This window comes from Haliotis cracherodii, unplaced genomic scaffold, assembly GCF_022045235.1.
Source record: "Haliotis cracherodii isolate W230 unplaced genomic scaffold, xgHalCrac1.p SCAF_5, whole genome shotgun sequence".
Taxonomy (NCBI): domain Eukaryota; kingdom Metazoa; phylum Mollusca; class Gastropoda; order Lepetellida; family Haliotidae; genus Haliotis; species Haliotis cracherodii.
Window position 1 is genome coordinate 31,440,423 of NW_027266308.1, and position 20,234 is coordinate 31,460,656.

General features: G+C 38.6%; 2 protein-coding genes across 2 annotated transcripts; one reads left to right on the forward strand and one right to left on the reverse strand.

Annotated features, from left to right (window-relative positions):
• Positions 1-81: 81 nt before the first annotated feature.
• On the reverse strand, positions 82-3,849 carry LOC139443041 (uncharacterized). The gene is made up of 5 exons (XM_071223963.1): positions 3,806-3,849; positions 1,822-1,904; positions 1,375-1,458; positions 1,147-1,192; positions 82-799 (listed from the first exon to the last, which is right to left on the reverse strand). Exons 1-5 carry the CDS (start codon positions 3,847-3,849, stop codon positions 82-84), a joined length of 975 nt encoding a protein of 324 aa, XP_071080064.1.
• Positions 3,850-4,751: 902 nt separating this feature from the next.
• On the forward strand, positions 4,752-19,034 carry LOC139442066 (synaptojanin-2-binding protein-like). The gene is made up of 4 exons (XM_071222848.1): positions 4,752-4,896; positions 7,245-7,381; positions 12,000-12,113; positions 12,507-19,034. Exons 1-4 carry the CDS (start codon positions 4,845-4,847, stop codon positions 12,672-12,674), a joined length of 471 nt encoding a protein of 156 aa, XP_071078949.1. The 5' UTR covers positions 4,752-4,844; the 3' UTR covers positions 12,675-19,034.
• Positions 19,035-20,234: the final 1,200 nt, after the last annotated feature.

The window sequence follows — 20,234 nt, forward strand, 5'->3', positions numbered from 1 at the left end:
TAATGTAGACATTAATATTGTAGTGTTAAAAGCACGTTTGATACAGATTTTGTTTTGTTCATAATATAAAAATGTCTACAATTATTTCCAAGAACTTAGATGCCGAGCACGACCGCGAGGAACACTTTCAGCAGACATAGCTGAAGATAGGGGTACACCGCTCTGCAATTGTCGTCTGCTCGAAGTGTCCCTGCGAGGTGGCTGTGGGCAGATGTTCCCCATTGATGCCCGACGAGCAACAAAATGGCGTGTATCAACCCGTGAATAAGCCGTCGTCTGCTGTAAGGAACCTGCAATCCTGTTGTTCTCAGTGACTGGGGGTAGTTGTGTGGTCTGGGCACCATGAGACTTCCTTGTATGTTGGCGTCGTCTCCCTGACCTCCTGCGGCCTTCAACAGAACATGGCGGCACGCTAGGAACCAATGTCCCACTCATTTCCGCATCCACTCGCATGTCCGTCATGTTCTTCATGATTTTCCTCAAAGCTTTGTTATCGAAATGGACTTGTGAGAGAGATTTCTTAAGTTTCTTGTTTTCGTCTTCCATCCAGTTCATTTGAGCCTCGATGTTCTTGATCTCGTCCTTGTAGTCATCCATCTCCTGTAGCTTGGCCTGGAGTTCCTCCACTTCCGCCTGGTCCATTATCCAACTCAGTTTGTAGTTATCGCATTCAAGACGGTAGTGATTCAGCTCCTTCTCGAGCTTTCCGTTCCTCTTCCGTTCCAGGCGGAGTTGTCTCCCCATTTCCTGAATCTCCTGGCTGTATTCCTGGGTGAGGTTGAAGATATGGTCCATGAAGCTGAAACATTGAAGAAGAGGTCATTACATTCACAATTTGACAAATATATGGTTTAATATAAAGTTGGCGTGGTTTTAAGGTATACAAATTGATGTAATGTCTTAGATAACAAGCTCGCTACTTGAAAGCAATGTAATATCAGACGGACTGAAGTTATGGAAAGGAAAACATATGTCTGCCATGTCATCTCTCAACGAATATATCCCGACGTTGACTTGAGATTGTTACCTTATTTTTTTCACATCAGTATATGTACATGTTTGACAGAATGGTGATGTATGTGAAGGTGTTATTTTGAGGTATTCATAGTTATGTAACAGATTTCTGCAGAGTACAATGACACTCACCTTTTTTCTTCTTTGTCCATTTGGCTAGTGGGGCCTTTCCGACAAACTTGAAAGCAAACAGCATGATTATAGAATCAACTGCATTACCAATTATATTATGAAAGTCAGACAATTGAGTATTAAAATAAACGTCGCTATGATTCGTAGATAACATAACTTTTCATGTTATTTCGAGCGATTATTATTTAACCCGTTCAGGGGGTTATTGATTATAATATGATGCCTTACCACTTGAAGTGTTGATGTGGCCTTGTGTATTTGAGTCAGTTGTAACAGTACCGCTGCTGGCATCGGGTGTAGCGTTGTTAGAATCTGAACAGTATAAAAATTTCAAATCTGCACGTTTTTAATAAGGAAGGTTACATAAATTTTCATATGTGATGCAGACAAACATGATATGAAATCGTAATTTATTGTACTAGCATTATTTAATAAGATGAAGAGATAGCGAAAACAAATATTAGAGGATCATCCATTTGATTTGTAGTGTGGTGTGGTGTGGTGGTGGTTGTGGAGGTAGTGGTGTGTGTGTGTGTGCGTGCCTGCGTGCGTGTGCGAGAAATAATATTGCGATGTTGGGAAAGACGTAATCATCAATAACACTACACTTGTAACTTTGCAATGCTGTTGTATGAACACTAGTTTTGTGCTGCCTTTTGAAGTGCATCAACTTACCACTACCAGGAGTAGAGGACCTTGACCGTTCCGTAAACTCCAGGACGGGGGACAGAACCTGCGTTTCGGCTTCCATGCCCTCACTGTGTACGCACAAATTATGTATTATGTATTCTCCGAACTAGTCCAACAATCACACATGCAACATGTTCATAAACTCAAGATATACACATGCACAAAAGTTAAGCGCCACCCACCATATTTGTGAGCTGTTACTTTTGGCACTTATTGATTACTATTATAATGAGATGTACGATTGTTATAAGGCGTATATTTAAAACTCATGTGATGCAAAAGTTGTCCCAAAGCAAGTTTATCTTGTGTTCCAAAAGAATATGAGCAGAAAGGAATTTTACCGAAGACCAGATATTGAAGGATTAGAAAACATTGAAAAGCTTCTTTTTTTGTCATGTAACTGTCATGATATCAGCTGACCATATCAGGTGTCACATCGACACTCTAGGGAGTACAGTGTCTATTGCAAGACAGAAACGTCAGTAACGTGTGTATGATCCACGAATATTGACCACAGCTTCAATCCTAAGCCTCATACTCATTACAAGTCGTTGAATGCTTATCTGAGGCAAACGGATCCATTCTTCATGAAGTGCGGCTTCAAGTCCAGCGAGATTTTGAACTGGGGGATCGCGATGTCTGATTTTCCGGCCAAGAATGTGACGGAGATGCTCAATCGGATTAAGATCCGGACTACAGGCCGGCCAAGGAAGAGTGGCAATAGCTTCTTGACGCAAATAAGCCAAAACTGCCCGAGATCTGTGTGGTCTAGCATTGTCGTCCATGTAAACAGGTCTTGTCTGAATAGGATGGTTGTGAAAATGAGAGACTACCACTGGACGAAGAACGGCATCTTGGTATTGTTGGCCATTCAGGTTTGAACGAATTGTCACCAGCGGAAATATGCAGCCGAAGAAAACACAACCCCATATCATGACAGACCCCACGCCCCATGCTAAGGTCTTCTGGATGTTCCTTGGTGCAAAACGAGTGTTACGTTGCCTCCAAACACGTATTCGACCATCAACAGTTCATAGCAGCATTCGACACTCGTCAGACCAATGGATCTAACTCCAGTTGGCCAAATTCTATCGACTACGGGCACGATACCATATCAGACGATTCCGCATGTGCCTCTCAGTCAGTTGAGGACGTTTTACTGGTCTTCTGGCGTTATAACCAGCCGCTCTGAGGCGACGCCTTACGGTCATCGTCGAGAGTCTCTGATGGGTAATCCACTGCAGTCTTAAATCTGTTGAAGTGGCAAATGGATTTCGTCTGACTATCCTGAAAAGACGTCTATCCTCTCTGTGAGAGGTCTTTCTTGGCCTACGGGACCTATGCCTGTCATTGACATCATTGGTTTGACCATGTTTGACAATCAAACGAGTGAAAACACTGTGATGATGACCCATTTGTCTTGCAATGGCCCTGCATGACATGCCAGCATTTTTCATGCCTATCACTTGCCATCTTTCAGCGTTCGTTAACTTTCTCCTCACCATGGCTGATTTTCAACCTCTATTGGAAGGGGAATCTCACATAGGAGCAAAAATGCAACCACATGTCTGAAACTTGAATTTCACTATTTATAGGGTAGGGGAACTGCAGCAACACATAAAGCACGCTTTCCTTGTGGTATCTGGACAAATTTGGGTTCATGAAACTATGGAAGCCTAATTCAGTCATACATCATCATATTTCGTATTTCTGATTCCCACACGTGAAATCAAGAGACTATGAATATGGTGGCGCTTAACTTTTGTGCATGTGTTTATGTTCTCGTATTAAAATATTATCATTGATTTACATGTCAGCAAGCTACATTTAAGCATTATCTATTTAAGCACTCCTGTTGATTTTCCACTCAGTTTGAAGTGATATAGTGACAATGACTACGATGATGATGATAATAATAATATCAATAATACTTATGCTAATACTACTAAATAACTGTCAATATACATACCGCTCTTCGGTGATGAGCTCCATCCGATCAGAAATAGATACCATGACCCGGCAATAAGCAGAGACTTATCAACAACGTAAGCACGCCTACAAGATCCCTTCGGGGTTGTGATTGTCGTGACGTCACAGCACGTGACCCATTGTTGTCAAGGGAAGTATTGCCGGCTGGTTGAACTTCCCGCGCGTAAAACTTTTCAAATTGTATGTTATGCCTGACGGAGAAAATGAATTCAACAGTTTCTGAGATGCGTCTATAATAAACGCCCGGACAACTGACGCATCGAAGAAGATACAACCCAGCCTTGAATAAGAGCTTGGTTACACTTTAGATGAACAGTAAATGATAGATGAATGTACGCACCATTTCCGAAGGATAATTAAGGGAGGGGGGATATGGTTATAAGGAAAATAACTGTTATCCCTAAATTGATATTCTGTTGTGTTCTCTTAAAACTTATGATTAATGGAGAGAGAAAACACAACATTTTGAAACAATATTTGGGAAAAAGCCTGCTTCTGAAAAAATAGACGATCTACAAAAGGTCGGATCTGAGGACCTTCTCTATTTAAAAAGAATATTACGTTAATCTGGTTATGGTAGGGTGTAACAGTCCTTCACGTTCTTCTATGGACCAATGACTTTCACTTTTCTGTAAACAACAAACAAACAAACACTTTTCTGTATTTCATTTTATGAATTCATTTTTGTTTTTCTAGTGATGAACAAACCTTTCCGTCAATATGTTACTATTGATCACGTTTTTTCTATTTAAAAAGTGTCACTCTCACATCGCCGTGATCGCCATGTCCTCGGGACCTGTATCACAAAACTTCGACCTTCATCCTGCGGTGGGCGGTCAAAGGGCACAACGATAACAAAAATTGATAGAGGCAGGCAATGTATTGCCGACTGATTACCTCCCTTTAGGTAGTCTTATTCTTCCGGTGAAAGTCATGCTGTTGCAGTTTACAGTAGTTTAATTTCGTTTCATCAGACGCCGTCCTTCAAACAATCGGTGACCCTTTATAAAGAACGAAAGATGTCACTAGATTTGCCAGTCACTGACATTACTTTATTGCGTGGTGATACAGGTAATTAGCAGTTCTGCCCTTGAAACAGAGTGCCCTTTTGAGACTCCTTACTAAAATTTTGTTGATTACGATTCAGCCTACTGTGGTGAACCTTTGGTTCAGCTTCGTCAACATGATCTCTTTTCTGAGCTTAAGATTAGATAAAACTTCAAATCATTTCAACAATGATTATTAGATGTAGGAGATAGGGGAAGTTTATTTTGTGAGATACTTTAGAATAAACAAATTCCATAATTTCCACACACTGGGAAAACCCATAATTTGTGTGTAATTTTATTGCAGCAAAACTGATTATCACTTTTACGTTTTTGGATGCATTATCATCATATTTCAGCATATGATAAAGTATTAAACCAGCTACGTGTACATAATTTGAATTTATTGATGTGATATTTAGTGTTATAAAGGGAGTAACTATGCAATGTGTGAACCTCAAAGCAGACATCCAAAAGATCATCTGCCTTTAGGGACACTCGACAACCTGTGCCCATGGAGATTCGTACCCAACAAAAGTGGCTAACCCGTACTTAAAATGCTCATCAGATTGTACCTGATTTGAAGTATTAATATTTTATTTGGCTGACCTGTGCCCAAATTTTGGTTCAGGTTCTCCAAATTTTAGTACAGGTACGACTCCTACCCAATTCTCATAGATTCTTCACTTTCGTGGCAATTTATTCATAGCACTATTATATTTCCAAAATTCATTCATTTTACATTTCAAACGTTCATTTATTATACATTTCCAACATTCATTATACATTTCCAACATTCTTTCATAATACATTCATTCATTTTATATTTTAAATATTCATTCATTAATTATACATTTCAAACATTCATTCATTAGTTTCATTCAGTAGTTAACTCAATCAATGCGAAGTGAGAATGAATGACTACTATACGTTGGTGTTGTTGTTGTTGTTGTTGCATTAAGTATTTAAGAGGTCGCCTTCTGCCTAAGCAATTTTGGCTGACCTGTCCCTCTTTGGGACTCATGTGTGTGAGTAGGGTACACATATCTATTGTGAGTTTGGTATTCACATAATTTCTGTTTTTTGTATTGATATGATTTCATTTTTATCCTTGGCTGCTCTGTTTATATACCTTCGAGTACTACTTAACAGTCATTCTCTCTTTAATATACTTTTAACCTTAGGATTAAATAAATTAAATAAGTTAACTCAATTGGCCGTGGTGACATATTGTTGTTTTAGTATTTAAACTATTAAGTTCTTGGAAGTCGGTCAGTGTAACAAGTTTACACAGTCTGTGATTTGACTACTCATGTATTGTAATATGTAACACATACAAACAAAGTCTTAGTTGAAAACATGTTTGAACTTATTTATGTTTTATGTTTCAAATCAAATTTTTCATGAGTACATCATGTACATGTCATCCATTTGATGAGGTACGAGTGGGTATGGGTTATCCAACATTTGGGTAGATGTCCACAAAAAAAGTTTGGGTTGGGATCTGACTGGGAACAGATTATCCGGTTCCCGTCTTTAGTAGGTGCTGAATGTGGTATTCATATCTGTTTCATTCAGAAGATGATGGAAAGTATACACATCTGCCTTTCTATTTTCAATGTCAATTTCATCAATTTTAGTTCAGAGCGCATGCGACTGAAACAAAGCAGAAAGAAAATATTAGATGTGGGCTGCACCCATTGTGTATGTAATGCTGTGTCAAAACTTTAATTTTACCAGACCAGGCATGGTAGGTTTGCCAGGATTCAGAAGTGAACCACTTTTTGTACTGTAACTGTCAGATGGTGTGTAAGAAAATAATTCAAACATCCTAAATGGGATCAGTTGGAAAAGTAGAAATGAAAGGGGTTGTGTTTAAATAATTACAAAGTCATTAACTTAGTTTGTTTTGTTTGACTGTTAAATTGGTAACTGTTGGCATATGTGTATGCCATAATATTTTGTTGACATGCACAACATTACATGACATGCCAAAGTACTGAATTCATTGGCAGGAAAAGGTAGCCATGAACCATATTACCTCTTCAAATTTGATTTCTACCACCTTAAGTGCTATTTAAAGACAACTTTTGTATTTCTGTGATCATTTTACATGTATTGTTCTATAAATATGATTATTTTTTCAAAGTTGTTTCATTATTAAGTAAGGCACTTTTCAAGCTTCGTGTAGATAAACATTCCTTGAAATTCTTCTCACCATGCTCACCATAACTTCTGACTGTTAGTAATTTGAAAAGTTAAAACTTTGTTCTTTTTGTGGAGGGGCATATAGAAATATCTGCCGTTTATATATACCTATATTTTAAAGTTGCCTTTGATAGTGTTTGTGTTTATAACTGCTATATTTTTCAGGTCTTGGTTTCAACATTCGTGGTGGAGTGGACATCCCCCACCTTCCAGGGGATCCTGGAATCTTCGTCACCAAACTCAAGGAAAATGGGGCGGCTTATCAAGATGGAAGGCTAAAGGAGGGTGATAAAATATTAGAGGTAAAAATTGCAATCTGTTGTTATATTTGATTTGAAGAACCCTTAAATATTTAGCCTCTTACATCAGCTTTTTGACAAGTATTCGGGATTCGAATTGAAGAACCCTTAAATATTTAGCCTCTTACATGAGGTTTTTGACAAGTATTCAGGATTCGAACCCACACTCTCAGAGTTTGACATTTATCGCCAGCACACAATGTTTGCGATCTAACCCACTCAGTGGAAGCCTTGGTGTCTGAGTGAGTTAGATCTCTTGACTTTGTGTGAAGAGAATTAGGTGCCTCACTCAGAGTGAGGGTTCGAATCCCAAATGGGACTCAACCCAAAATAGTACTAGAATTTGTACTTTATTTAGAAAGTTTAATTCCAAAAATAACTTTTGTTACATATATTCTTTCACTTTCATTCGGAATTTTGAACTCTGATTATAAACACTGCAGTGGAGGACCTGGGACTTTGAACAGGTTAGGCCTCCTATTTCAGTCCATTCAAAAATAGGGTATGAAGGATATTTCTTGTTGAGTAATTTGCAGTACTAGTATGTCAGTAAAAGCCTGCTTTTACAAATGAAGATACTGATTGGTTTATCTGTAGGATATGTAGCGAAGGGCAACAAATGTATGCTGCTGGCATTAAAGATGAACAATACCAAGCTGGTGATAAATATTATTGTGCAGCAAGAAACACACAGAAAAGGTTTACGGTCTTGGGGCTCCAGGGCAGGATCAGTCAGGAAACCAGAATCACAAATACCATGTTTTTAAACTTATTCTCTCTCTCACACTATGCATTCGTCCTTATTCTTTGATCCTGGTGTGGAAACATTCTAGAGCAACACTTGCCATGCTCACCCCAACACATCCCATACATCACTGTATCGTCACCACTGTAATCATGCAACACACACCACTTCACTCCCGTGCAATGCGACCCCTTGTGATCTGATCCCTGGACATTCCCTGCACCCTCATTCTCTTTTCACCTGGTGGATAGGACGTTCGTCAGGTCAATACATTTTGTGAAGTTTTCTGTCTCTACCATTTACAACTGCTAAAGTTATATACCATGACACGAGTCAATGGAGGCGTCTTGCCCTCTCTTCAAGGACTGGATGAGACTATATTCTCCACATGACCCCCATTCTGTATGGTCCTTCATCTGTCAAGAAACCGAAACAGAAGGTGCTGTCCAGTGTTGCTGTTCTTCCCTTGTTATCATGCGAGATCACATCATTGACCGTTCCATCGCTAAGGATTAAAGAGGACACACTCTCGGACTTGTTTCTAACGGCGGATCTTCCCACTTCTATGAAGACCATGCCCTGTGCACATGACGGTTCCCAGTCACCTACAGTCATTGAGCATTCTGGACTGTACAGTCAACTGGCAGTTCCCTACTTATATCTATGAGGACTGTTCCCTTCACACCATCATTGGACAAGCCTCGGTCATCAGCGGAGAGTCGCCTGACCTCCCCTGTGCATGACTCTAGAGATCGCCACACCATACAGTTTTCTGATGACGTAGCTACAGCCCTCCAGCCATCAGACAGCAACAAGCATACTGACGAGCATGGCACAGTTCTTTCCAAGGGTTCTCTCCAGTCACGACCATCATCAGAATGCCTTGGATTGTCTGGATTTGACACAACATCATGATTCAATAGATCGATGTTCATCTGAAGATAGACAGGGATCAGACAGATTGTCAACCATCGATTGACTGACAGCTGTCACAGGATTCACAGGTGTCGGAGAACTATCATTGAGCAAGGGGACTGACAGTCAATGGATCATCAGCGCTCAAGGGATCGTTATCGTAAGACAGGTCAACAACGATCAAGGGATCAACAGTTTCAAAGCAGCCCGGATCGACATAATTCACCAAATCCAGTTTTCAACTACTTGCCATCATTCGAGGGATTAACACTTCAACAGATTGTCACTCAGAGGATCAACACTCTTCGGATTGTCATCACTCACAGGATCAACGCATCGACATCTTGACTCATCCTTAGATCGACATACAGATTGACTACACTCAAACACCAGTTTTCTTTGGATCATCAGGATAGGATCAACAGATCGTTTGGATAGGTCAACAGATCGTCGGACACTCAAAGGATCTACTTCTAATGTCGGTACAAACCCTCACTGAGCATGGTCAGTTAAATCTGCAACCAATATAGTGCTTCCTGTGGCCCTTTCTCCATGAGGCCAATTGCAAGATCAAGTTTTAGCTCCCAATGCTACTACATAATCACCTTCAGTGGTGGATTCAGTAGTCAAATGTTTGTGACAAATTCTTCTTGCTGTCGTTTGCACCAAATCACCACTTCTTTGTCAGCGCCTCCACAGCCAGAAGGGTAGCTCACCTTCAAGATCAACAGATTGCAGGGCATTGGTTGAGGGACAAGGCACCAACAACCTGGAATTCAAGGCTGTCATTCTCTCCATTGTTTGGCAGAGCTTCTTCACATCCAAGTTCAGGCCAGGCACGTTGCAGGGGTCCTGAATGTGATAGTGGATGCCTTATCCCATCTCGATCACCCACCCCTCAATGGAATGGCAAATGCCTTTACCAAACCCCAGACCTCAACCTCTTCATAACCCAATTCAACAAACAGTTACTGAAGATCATATCCCCCATATTGGACCAACAGCCTTGGGACCCGATGCCTTAGCCGTATCGTGGGAAGGTCTCCACACCTATGCATATCGTTGGACCAGCTTACTCCCTTTGGTCCCGCAGAAGGTGATGACCACCAAACACCTTCAACTTCTTTTGGCCTGGGAGAAGTTGGTTCACCGTCCTCATTAAAGTCGCCAATTGAAAGTACCATCTGCTTCCTCTGCGACCAGACCTCCTCCTGCAACCACACTCCAGCTAGCCTCGTCTCTGGCGCAGTTCATGTTTGCGTCTGGCGTATCTCTAAAGATCTCTAGTAACCAAGGGTTATTCTTGGAAGGTGGTGAGGACTATAACGGAGCGCATCGCACCTTTATTAAACCTCTGTACAACCTAAAGTGGAAGGCGTTTGAAGGTTATTGCTCGGCTGGGGACATTTCTTCTCCGAACACTGCATCTCCTCAAATCATAGCTGAATACCTCCAACATCTCTGCTGTACCAGGAAGCTGAAGGGTTCCGCTTTGTGTACCTACTTAGCGGCTATTAATTCAGTCATTACCACAACTTCTGGCTCTAATGTGTCCACAGTCGCTGAGCTTCAGACGTTTATTCTTTCATACAGATTTGCGTTTCCTCTTCTTGTACTCATACTCTGCGGTTGTAATTGATAGATTTGGTGAAGCGTAATAAGAGATACCAAGCTTGTACGCCTTACATCAAATGGATCGTATGTGTGAGGTCTGTCTTGTAGAACCTACTGATCAGGGAAGAGTTGTTTGTAACAGAACACCTCCTCTTATACATGTACTAAGTTTTTTGGTTTAGAGCCAGCTTCCTTGTGTACATCTCACAGTGGAGGTCCTAATAGAGGCTAGATTATCTGCACCTCACCGTCCAACCATGGGATAAATGCATAGTGTGAGGTGGGATAAGTTGAAAAATTTGAATATTTGACTATAAATTTTATATATATCTCCTATCTCACATGCATCACGGTTACACCAGCCTGTACACTCTACAAAGAGAATGAGGATGCATGGAATGTTATGTGATTGGATTGCAAGGGGTCACATCACACAGGATTGCAGTAGTGACTATAGTGATGTGTTTGGGTGAGTTGGGTTTTTCTAAGCTGGAAACTTTGTTCTAAGACGTTTCCACACCAGGAGCAAAGAAAAGGAAAAATGCATAGTGTGAGATAGGATAGGTACCGGGTATATAAATATACAATTTATGGTGAAATTTTAAAATTTACCAGTGATGACATTTGCCGTGTCCGATTTTGTGGCATCTTCTCTCCCTGTTAATGTTATCTCATGCACAGTCTAGACATTAAAACAAGTTATAAACCCAGACAGGTGCTGTGACCAAAGTTCTCTTTTTGTTTTGCATGAAATGAAGCGTTTTCAATCAGCATTGATGGCATTGAAGTAGCAAATATTGTGAAAAAGAATAGGATATATACATTAGGGCTGGAATTGGTAAATCAGGTACTTGGGTAAGGCGGGTCCTGAGTAGGACCCGGGTACCCACAGTACTACCTGGACCATGATTAGTCATGTGATATATTGTTTAATGACAATAACAATATCATTTCATAGTATATTTAATGTAATGTAACGTAACGTAACGTAACGTAACGTATTGTAATGTGAAGCAGTGAATGCATTAAGGAGTAATGCAGGATAAGTTAAAAAAATCACATTTCTTTCTGATGATGCACACATTTGCTCTCACTTTTATGTGTTTGAGTAAAGATAAAGCTTCATTCAAATTCAGTGTATGCATGATCAAATCATTTTGTACTATACTATACTATCTAACTAGTGTTTGTCCGTATTGCACATATTGTACCCAACTTGAGACCTTCAGCAGGTACCCGGGTGGAGTTGGGTAATAGGGAGTCTAGTACTGGGGCAGTAAATTTGGACTCATCCCATCCCTAATATACATATATCAAATGATTATTTAATATTTTCTGTTCTTACAGATCAATGGAACTCGAGTTGAGAGAGTTAGTCATCAAGAAGCTGTTCAGACATTTCTTAATGCAGGCAATGAGGTTCGACTGAAGGTGCAATGTGGAGCAGAGAAGTACATTCTGGTGAGTAAACTGACCAGGGGTACAGGCCCCCTGATCCACAGCATCCCTCTAGTCCCTTCTCTCTCCCAGACAAGATGTTTTAGCACTATATCAAGGAGTAGTTGGGTAGCCTAGTGGTTAAAACGTTTGCTCATCACACTTGGCCTTGTTTTAATTCCCATCATGAGTACGATGCCCATTCTTGTTCCCTGATGTATTGTTCCTGAAACAATGCGGAAAACGATGTAACATACCCATCTAACTCATCAACAGAATATATCAATTTGTTCAGTGTTGATTTTCTCTGGTTTCTAAAATAGCTGAAATTAGATGTAATTGTAATCATGCTAATTTGTGCTTTAATATTTTTAAGGGAATTGTTAGTAATAACCTTACATTTTTTTCTACTTTCAGCAAAAGATAGAAGAAAGGAAAAAGCAACAAGCAAATTCAAGTTCTATTTCACCTACAAATAGAAAATCTAAGTTTAGTGTATTTTATTTTCTACTTGGGGTTGGTTCAGCCATTGGCATAGCATATTTTGCTTATAGAAAACTGAGGGGCGTACGAGGCATGTTGTGAAGAAGTGTCTGTGAGGGTAAAGTCTATATTTCAGTTGTGTACATTTTCTTAGGTATCTTGTCACACTCAGAACCTAAATATCGTTTATCCATACTGGAATTTGTTTCGGAGATGTTCATGTGATTAAGAACATTGATGTATCATTTCTAGGTTGTTTTATATTTACTGCCGGTGTAATAATGTATTACATATATCAAAACGTAGCTGGATGAATGGTGTATGTGTAGTGTGCCACTTTGGTTATTTAGTTACTGCTGTCGACTGCACTCTGACTCAGTTTATGTGTCAGCCTGCCCTGAGTTAAGAAGACAACCTGTGTGGTGGGTGAAATTTGCCTGGAGAATATATGAAAATCAGTACACATGCAATTTACCGGACACACATCCACCTTGTTTGTGTGATGCTAGTAATATAGCCTTACACGACAGTGTTACTATTTGAAAAATGGGGCGATAAAGCTCAAAATAAGCAGAAAAATGTACTCAGCTTGCATTAATGTAGTTTAATATGGTTAAGCCTCAAAGTATATCAAATTTATCCATGAGTATTAAAAATTGGACTTCAACATGAGGCTAAAAAAATAATAGTCTTGGTTCTCTGGCACCGCCTGCATCATCATAAAGTTTGCCGCACATTTCATTTTTTGTTTCTGTTTTTTTGTCTTAAAAAATCCTCAAATATTTCAAGTCCAAGAGTAGTCAAATACTGTATTCCAGTAATTTTACTCATCAAGGAATACTTTTATCTAGGCCTTTACCAGGTTAATCGTACACAACGGTTTATTTGGTTGCACAACTCTTTATTTGGTTACATACTAGTTTGAAGAAAGAAAAAAAAGAAAAGAAAAAAAGACACCTCCTTGGTGCACTATATTTTCAAAAGCCATTGCCTGAGACCTAATTCTTTTATTTTTTTAAGACTAAGGAAGGAGCTTGTGCACATCCCTTACGAAAATGGCAGAAGGTGTCCTGAATACTCCATTCCTGTCCTGTTGTTAACATAAGCCCACCCTCTAAGTTTTGAAGTTCAGCTAGCCTGTGTACCTTTACATCAGAGGTAGAGGGCAGGTTCTAATTTCTACTCCTGCATCAGTAGTGACAAATAGGCTGTAATCATGGTAACGATTCACTTTGCTGAGATGTGACAATGTGCATCTAATTTAAAGTATGGTCATGTGTGATGAAACACAATAGGATACATGGGTTACCATTTTCCATGTGAAACATTCACAGTTGGAATTGCTCGAGACATAAAGAGATGCCATGACATATTCAGGAAAATTGTGTCAACTGAATGAAAAATGGCTTGATAATTCTGGCACATACCAACAAGAACATTTGTGTAGTAATTTATTTGTCATTTTCATATCAGATGACATGCCCTTCACAGGTAGAGATTATTAGTGTGTGTGTGTGTTGTACTGATTTAACAAACGTAGAATATGTGGACAGGACAAGTGTTTGTTTTAAATCAGTACAACATGCATTAATGTAAAACCAGTAAATTCTTTATTATAGGACTTGACATTCCTAGAAATAGACATGCGACAATAGGGTTAAAGAAGAATACCACTAGCCAAGTGTGTGAAGCATTACTGTAGTCAAGTGTGATGTCATACACACTAATTGGCAATGGGGAAAGTCTCGAGATATTATTTACCAGTGCATTTTTTAAGCGTATATTTAAAATATTAGAAAAACAAGTAACTAGTCAACATTATTTGTTTCCCTCAACTGTTGTTACTTGTGACAAAATATTGTCATTTTTTAGCCAAAATGTGTCCAGTGAATATGTAAAGTTAGGTTAGAGGCTAGTGCATCATACCTATTGTACTTGTCATTTGGAGCAGTAGAAGTGGCAAGGATCATATTTCGCTAGCACTTGTCAAGCTGGACAGCGTATAGGTCTGTTTTATCCATCTTTATAGTCAGCTGTAGTGAAGAAGTAGAGTCTTCTTTATTGAAACTGTCTGAGAAGCTAACAGGGTCAACACAATGTCAACAATTACACTGTGGTGTCATTACTTTTGTGACATTAAACATGGGTATGGTAATCATGCATGACCTCACAATACACAAGTCAACTTGTGTCACAGTGTTTCATGATTCCATGAAATTTGCTTTCATCTTTAAATCCAATAGGATAAACACACTCCCTTTAATGCCATAATGAATGATAGGAGTAATACTGTTGTATATCTGTTCTCTCAGACTATTTATTTACGATATTTGGTAAAAAGACACATGGATTTCCTACGTACTGATTCATAAGCTGTTTGGTGACTCCTTTCTCTAAAATATTGACTGACAACAATGGCGAAGTACTGCTGAGAATACCTCCATCAGCCCATCCCAGCATTCTGAACATTACAGGGCTACTTTAGATTTTCAAAGGATGGGTAAATGATAGTCCCAGGAAGATCTTCATAGAAGGTTGGAGCTTGCAGTGGCATGTACAACAAAGATGTCACCAAGGCTCTATAGCTTTTCTATTTTATTGGTGGTCTATATTAAGATCAAAATAGAACTGCAAAGATATCTTTTTAAATTATCTCTTACGTATGTATTGCTAGCTGGTGAAATAAAAATTGGAATTGACAAGTCAAACAGTCTCTTTAATCTTGTCTCCTGATCCTAGGACATTTCAAAGACTTTTGTAAAGTTTTTAGTCTGTTTTAATGAAATATGAAAAAGAAAACGATCTCAAAAGTTTAGATTGATTATGATAAGTGGAAGTATGTATCCCGCTGTAGGTGCTTTTGGACATTTTGATATATGTTGAGGAAGGCATAAGCGGGCACACATTTTCAAAATATTATTTAGATTTGAATAATTGTGGTCTTCACATACAATCAGCTTCCAATGAACACCATGGAATCAGCTAGGTCCTTAAGATTGTTCTGCAAGGCAAACTTAGTGCTACGACTATCATGCGTGTATGTTTAAGTGACAGTCATAGTGCTAACATTGCTTTGTGACATTGGTAGTTACATGTACCGTATTCGACGTAATAAGTGCCCACGGTGATATTTGCTAATATATTGGCTAGTGAACAATCCCAATTAGCACCCCTTCCGATTGATCAATGTACACAAGACTTATTTATTCGCATATAATACGCACTCGAGTGTTATAACACCCTTATTTATGGGCAATTAAATTCTGGAAAAATATATCTGTCGTATATAAACATTTCAGGCTGTCAGCATAAACCACAAAATATATCTTTCAACTCTGTTTTTTTCACCAAAATAATATTCTGATAAGAGCCACTTATTTCTTATTTTGAGAGCGCCCTGGGCGCTTATTACAAAGAATACGGTATATCCAAAATTTACGTGAACAAATTTATTTTATAGCTCATTGGGAAGCAGACTGAGATATTATTGCCCATATTTGATTATATTTGCCTATATTTGCCTTCACATGTTGGAATCACATGTTTCATCACTTAATGGGCTATAGAGGGATGTTGCCTTATATATATGTATATATATATATATATATATATATATATATATATATACTACTCAAAAGAAGTTAAAGAACACCCAATTCTTTCATATTACTATAGTTATTTTGTCATGACAGGATAGATAAACAATAGTAAGCTGAAATCATTTGGTGTTCTCTAACTTCTTTTGAGCTGTATACATAGAAGCTCATAAAGAGATTGTCTGGAAGGCCAGGTTCCTGTGCTAACAAGGTTTCACAGTATATTGTAGTACTGTCTCAAAGATTGATCAGTTGTTCCAATGACGAGAAGAGCACCACTGATATTACAGTTTCTACTCACAGAAAATAAGGGAATGAATGATGTATTCTGTTGTCCTTTCTTTCAAGTGAGTTTGTCCGGCCTCAGATTTATTTTGGAAATCAATATTGAGCATGCCTACTATGTTCTTATGACCACACTCTTTAGTAGAAAGTTTCTTTTCTAGCGTGCTTTGCTAATAAAAGTCCACACATTAACACTAATATCTGTACTGAAAATGATGTCAAGAGAGTCAGGCGAGTCGACTCAAAAGTCTTTGTACAGACTGTGACATGCTCACAATTAGCAGGCTTATGACCAGGATGTCGCTGTCTCAACTAGTCATGGGGTACAAATTAACCATGAAATTAATTTTGCAACATGGGAAGTTATTTTTATTATAGATACATATCTCCACTGTCATGAAGGAAAGTTTTCTGTAGAACATGGTAGAATATTTCCTTTGTAAAATTCAAGTTCCTAGACACACAACGAGAATTGCCCATACAAGCATTTGAGGCAGTAGACCCGTGAAGATCGTGGATAGAATAGGTCATCAGCAATGTTTGCCGTAAAAGGCGACTATGCTCGTCGTAAGACAAGAAATGAAGAACGGCATCGGGTTGTCAGGCTCGCTGACTTGGTTGATGCATCTCATCATATCCCAAACGTGTGGATCGATGCTCATGATGTCAATCACTGGATTGTCTGGTCCAGACTTGATTATTTACAGACCGCCGTCACTTAATTGGAATATTGCTGAGTGCTGCGTTAAACAACAAATAAACAAACTTGAGGCTGTACAGGGTCTATAGTTGGCACAGCAACATGACTCTCTGGAACATACGTCAGTGTGTGTCCCTTATTTTCTTTTTGGAGTAGAACAAAGAACTATTAATTTTTTATGTACTTTTTCAAAACGATTTGTAAAATAAACAATGTTGTTAAGAAGTTATTGAGAGTTTGAATGCACAACAAGAAAGCCATTTTGACATTGATATATATAGCAATAGCAATTAACCATTTGTTATGTTTTGTGTGTTTATTTGTATCTATTTGCAGTTTGCTAACTTGTTATGGAGAGAGCTTCATGTGGTCTGCTTGTTCAATGTTTCTGTTGCTGTTTTGTTGTACTCTGCATCACCAAGATGTGAAAGGATGTTATGAAAAAGACTGGTACTGTTTCTTCAATGGCATTTAGAAGTGGATAGTTCATGCATTGCTGTAGTGGCTTCTCCTTCCCTGCCACCATCCTTATCATTGTTAGTTATTGGGTACCAGATCAACATTTATCCAACATTATGTTTCAGCTCATTACTGACCAAATTGTCACATGCTTTTTAAGTTTCCATGATATGTTCAACTTGTCTGTATTATAAGTACATTTCAAACTGTTCATGTAATCACAAGATAGCACGAATCCTTCATGAATTTTGAGTTATTGCTGAAAATTAATTAGTGATGTGAAGTGACGTAAACAAAGAGCTTACCTTTTTACCTTTTAAAGCATACATGATATATATGATTGACAATAAAGAAATGAGATCCGTTAAACTTCATACCAGCATGTCTAGACATTGCTCGCAAATACTGCTACTTTTGTCTATATCGTTTTCTTGTCAAATATGACATTACTTACACTTCAGATGTTGAGTGAGTATCCTGGCCAGATTCAGTAATGTCAGATCAATGTAAATTTGTACATTTACTGCAACTTTCAAGGCTTAAAAAAGTTGGTTCCAAAGTATTATCAATTCCTTTTACATGCAAGATTCCATCTACTTATTAGTTTAATTATGGGATATAGGTAGCCCAGTTGACTAAGCCACAACCTGTTGTTTTTGGATTAGAATCCGAATTATGATTCAAGGCATTTTTTTAACCTGTGTTCAGGTTTTTATTCCAAGTGGTTGAAATCTACACTCTGTGTCTCCCTGGACTTCACACTAACAAAGATTTCTGCCATTTTGTGACTGATGCACTGTTGAAGAAATGTTATTCTCCAAATCAGTCGTTTACTTTTTTGCAATGAAGGGACTTTGCTGTAGTCAGATGATTGATGTGTTTACTTGTAAAGCTGCAAGCAAGGTAAACGATTGTCACTTTTGTCCTGAAGACCCTACCAGTGTTTTCACAATACGGTCATGTACATATCTGCTCTTTGCTTCATGTAATTCTGTCTGTGTTGGTGTTTTGGCACAAGCAAGGATGGTTGTTGAATGATAGGACATAATGTTGGCTGACTTGAGATTGACAGTACCTTTCAGTTGAAGTACACTATTACAACTTTTTTAAGCTGTGGTTTACAAATTTCTATTCTGTATTAAACAACACAGTTAGGGATATATTTGACAAACTTTCCTTTTGTTTACTGTCCTGCAGTAGCTGATAGACAACCATCAGTTCAGGGCTCACTTGCAAAAAGCGATCTTAGCGCTACAACTATTGTAAGCTTATGTTAAAGTATGGGAGTTACGATCATCTTAGCGCTAAGATCACTTTGTGCAAGTGGGCCCTGGACAACATCAGGAAATCTTCATGTATATACCGGTACATGTAGCCTGACCAAACAATATTCAGAACATGTCGGGGACAATCACACCCTAGTCTAGAACTGGAGCTCAGACTGCAGCCCAGTGTCATTAAGATCAATGTTTTATTCCCGATATGAGCTCTCACTGCAGATATCAGAGTAAGTCTGATTTTAACAGATTGCTCTGTAGCCAAATTAGCTAGGACTGTAATAGTCAGAAGAATAAAGGCTACAGCACTCAACAGTATATTTCAGCCATGAGTTGGATTGCTGAAACTTTGATTTGAAACTATTGCTCTCATGCAAATATTATACATTCATGCTTTAATGCAAGTCAGTTTATCACCTGAACACCTTTACACACACTCCAACTAGTGAAAGTCTTTGCTGCAGAGCTCCAACAATCATGGTGTTGTCAGTGTTAATGGATTGTTTCCTGAAACAGTGATCAGACACCATCGTGTTATCAAGGAGTAACACACATACAGTCAAACCTCCTACAATGCCAGAAACAAGCAGACTTGAGTGGTGTTTCTAGCCTATGTTTTGGGCAACAGTGTCCACCACCTTCTGTCTGGTGTGATGCTCTTTCATTCCATCCTTGTTCCAGACAATGCCAATCAAATTTGCAGAACAAATAGTGGAATTGTCATGTTTCACCAGATCACATCATAATGAGGTTTCAGTTTACATGAATGTTCATTAGATGGCATTATAATGGTTTCATCGTATGGCATCTAAATGGAGGTTCATCGTATGGCATCATTATGGAGGTTCATCGAATTATATCTTAATGGACGTGCATTGGATGGCATTGTAATGAAGGTTCATTGTATGGCATTGTAATGAAGGTTCATTGGATGAATATTATGAGGTTTGATTGTACATCGTGTAGACAGTAGTGATTGAGAGCTCAGATCCTGCTTTGTGCCTATAATTTCATATTTGTAGAACTGCTGTGTAAATTATTTATTAGCATCATTATTATTCAAGAAACGCTGAATATTCTTCATAACTTGAATAGGCTTTAATGAACTCCAGAGAGCCAATTGTATTGATATCACTTCACCTGTCGTATGGCAGACACAATCTCACATCATATTAGTTTGTATCTTTGTTTTATTGTAAATTACTTGATGAATGAATGAGCCAAGGATATTTCCCAATAAAATATTCATCATGTCTCTTAGAAGTTTGTTTGTGTTGTTTGTTATGCTTCTTATACATGAGAAATGTCAACAGATACAGTATCACCTGGGTTTTCTAGACAGTTG

What these genes read in the sequence shown, in the direction of transcription:
- LOC139442066 (XM_071222848.1), top strand. Translation starts at nt 4,845, where the DNA reads ATGTCACTAGATTTGCCAGTCACTGACATTACTTTATTGCGTGGTGAT. An exon ending in AGGGTGATAAAATATTAGAG is followed by an intron (nt 7,382 to 11,999) that starts GTAAAAATTGCA and finishes CTGTTCTTACAG; the next exon opens with ATCAATGGAACTCGAGTTGA. An exon ending in GAGCAGAGAAGTACATTCTG is followed by an intron (nt 12,114 to 12,506) that starts GTGAGTAAACTG and finishes TTCTACTTTCAG; the next exon opens with CAAAAGATAGAAGAAAGGAA.
- LOC139443041 (XM_071223963.1), bottom strand. Translation starts at nt 3,849, where the DNA reads ATGGTATCTATTTCTGATCGGATGGAGCTCATCACCGAAGAGCG. An exon ending in GAGCTCATCACCGAAGAGCG is followed by an intron (nt 1,905 to 3,805) that starts GTATGTATATTG and finishes GTGCGTACACAG; the next exon opens with TGAGGGCATGGAAGCCGAAA. An exon ending in CCACATCAACACTTCAAGTG is followed by an intron (nt 1,193 to 1,374) that starts GTAAGGCATCAT and finishes TTTGCTTTCAAG; the next exon opens with TTTGTCGGAAAGGCCCCACT.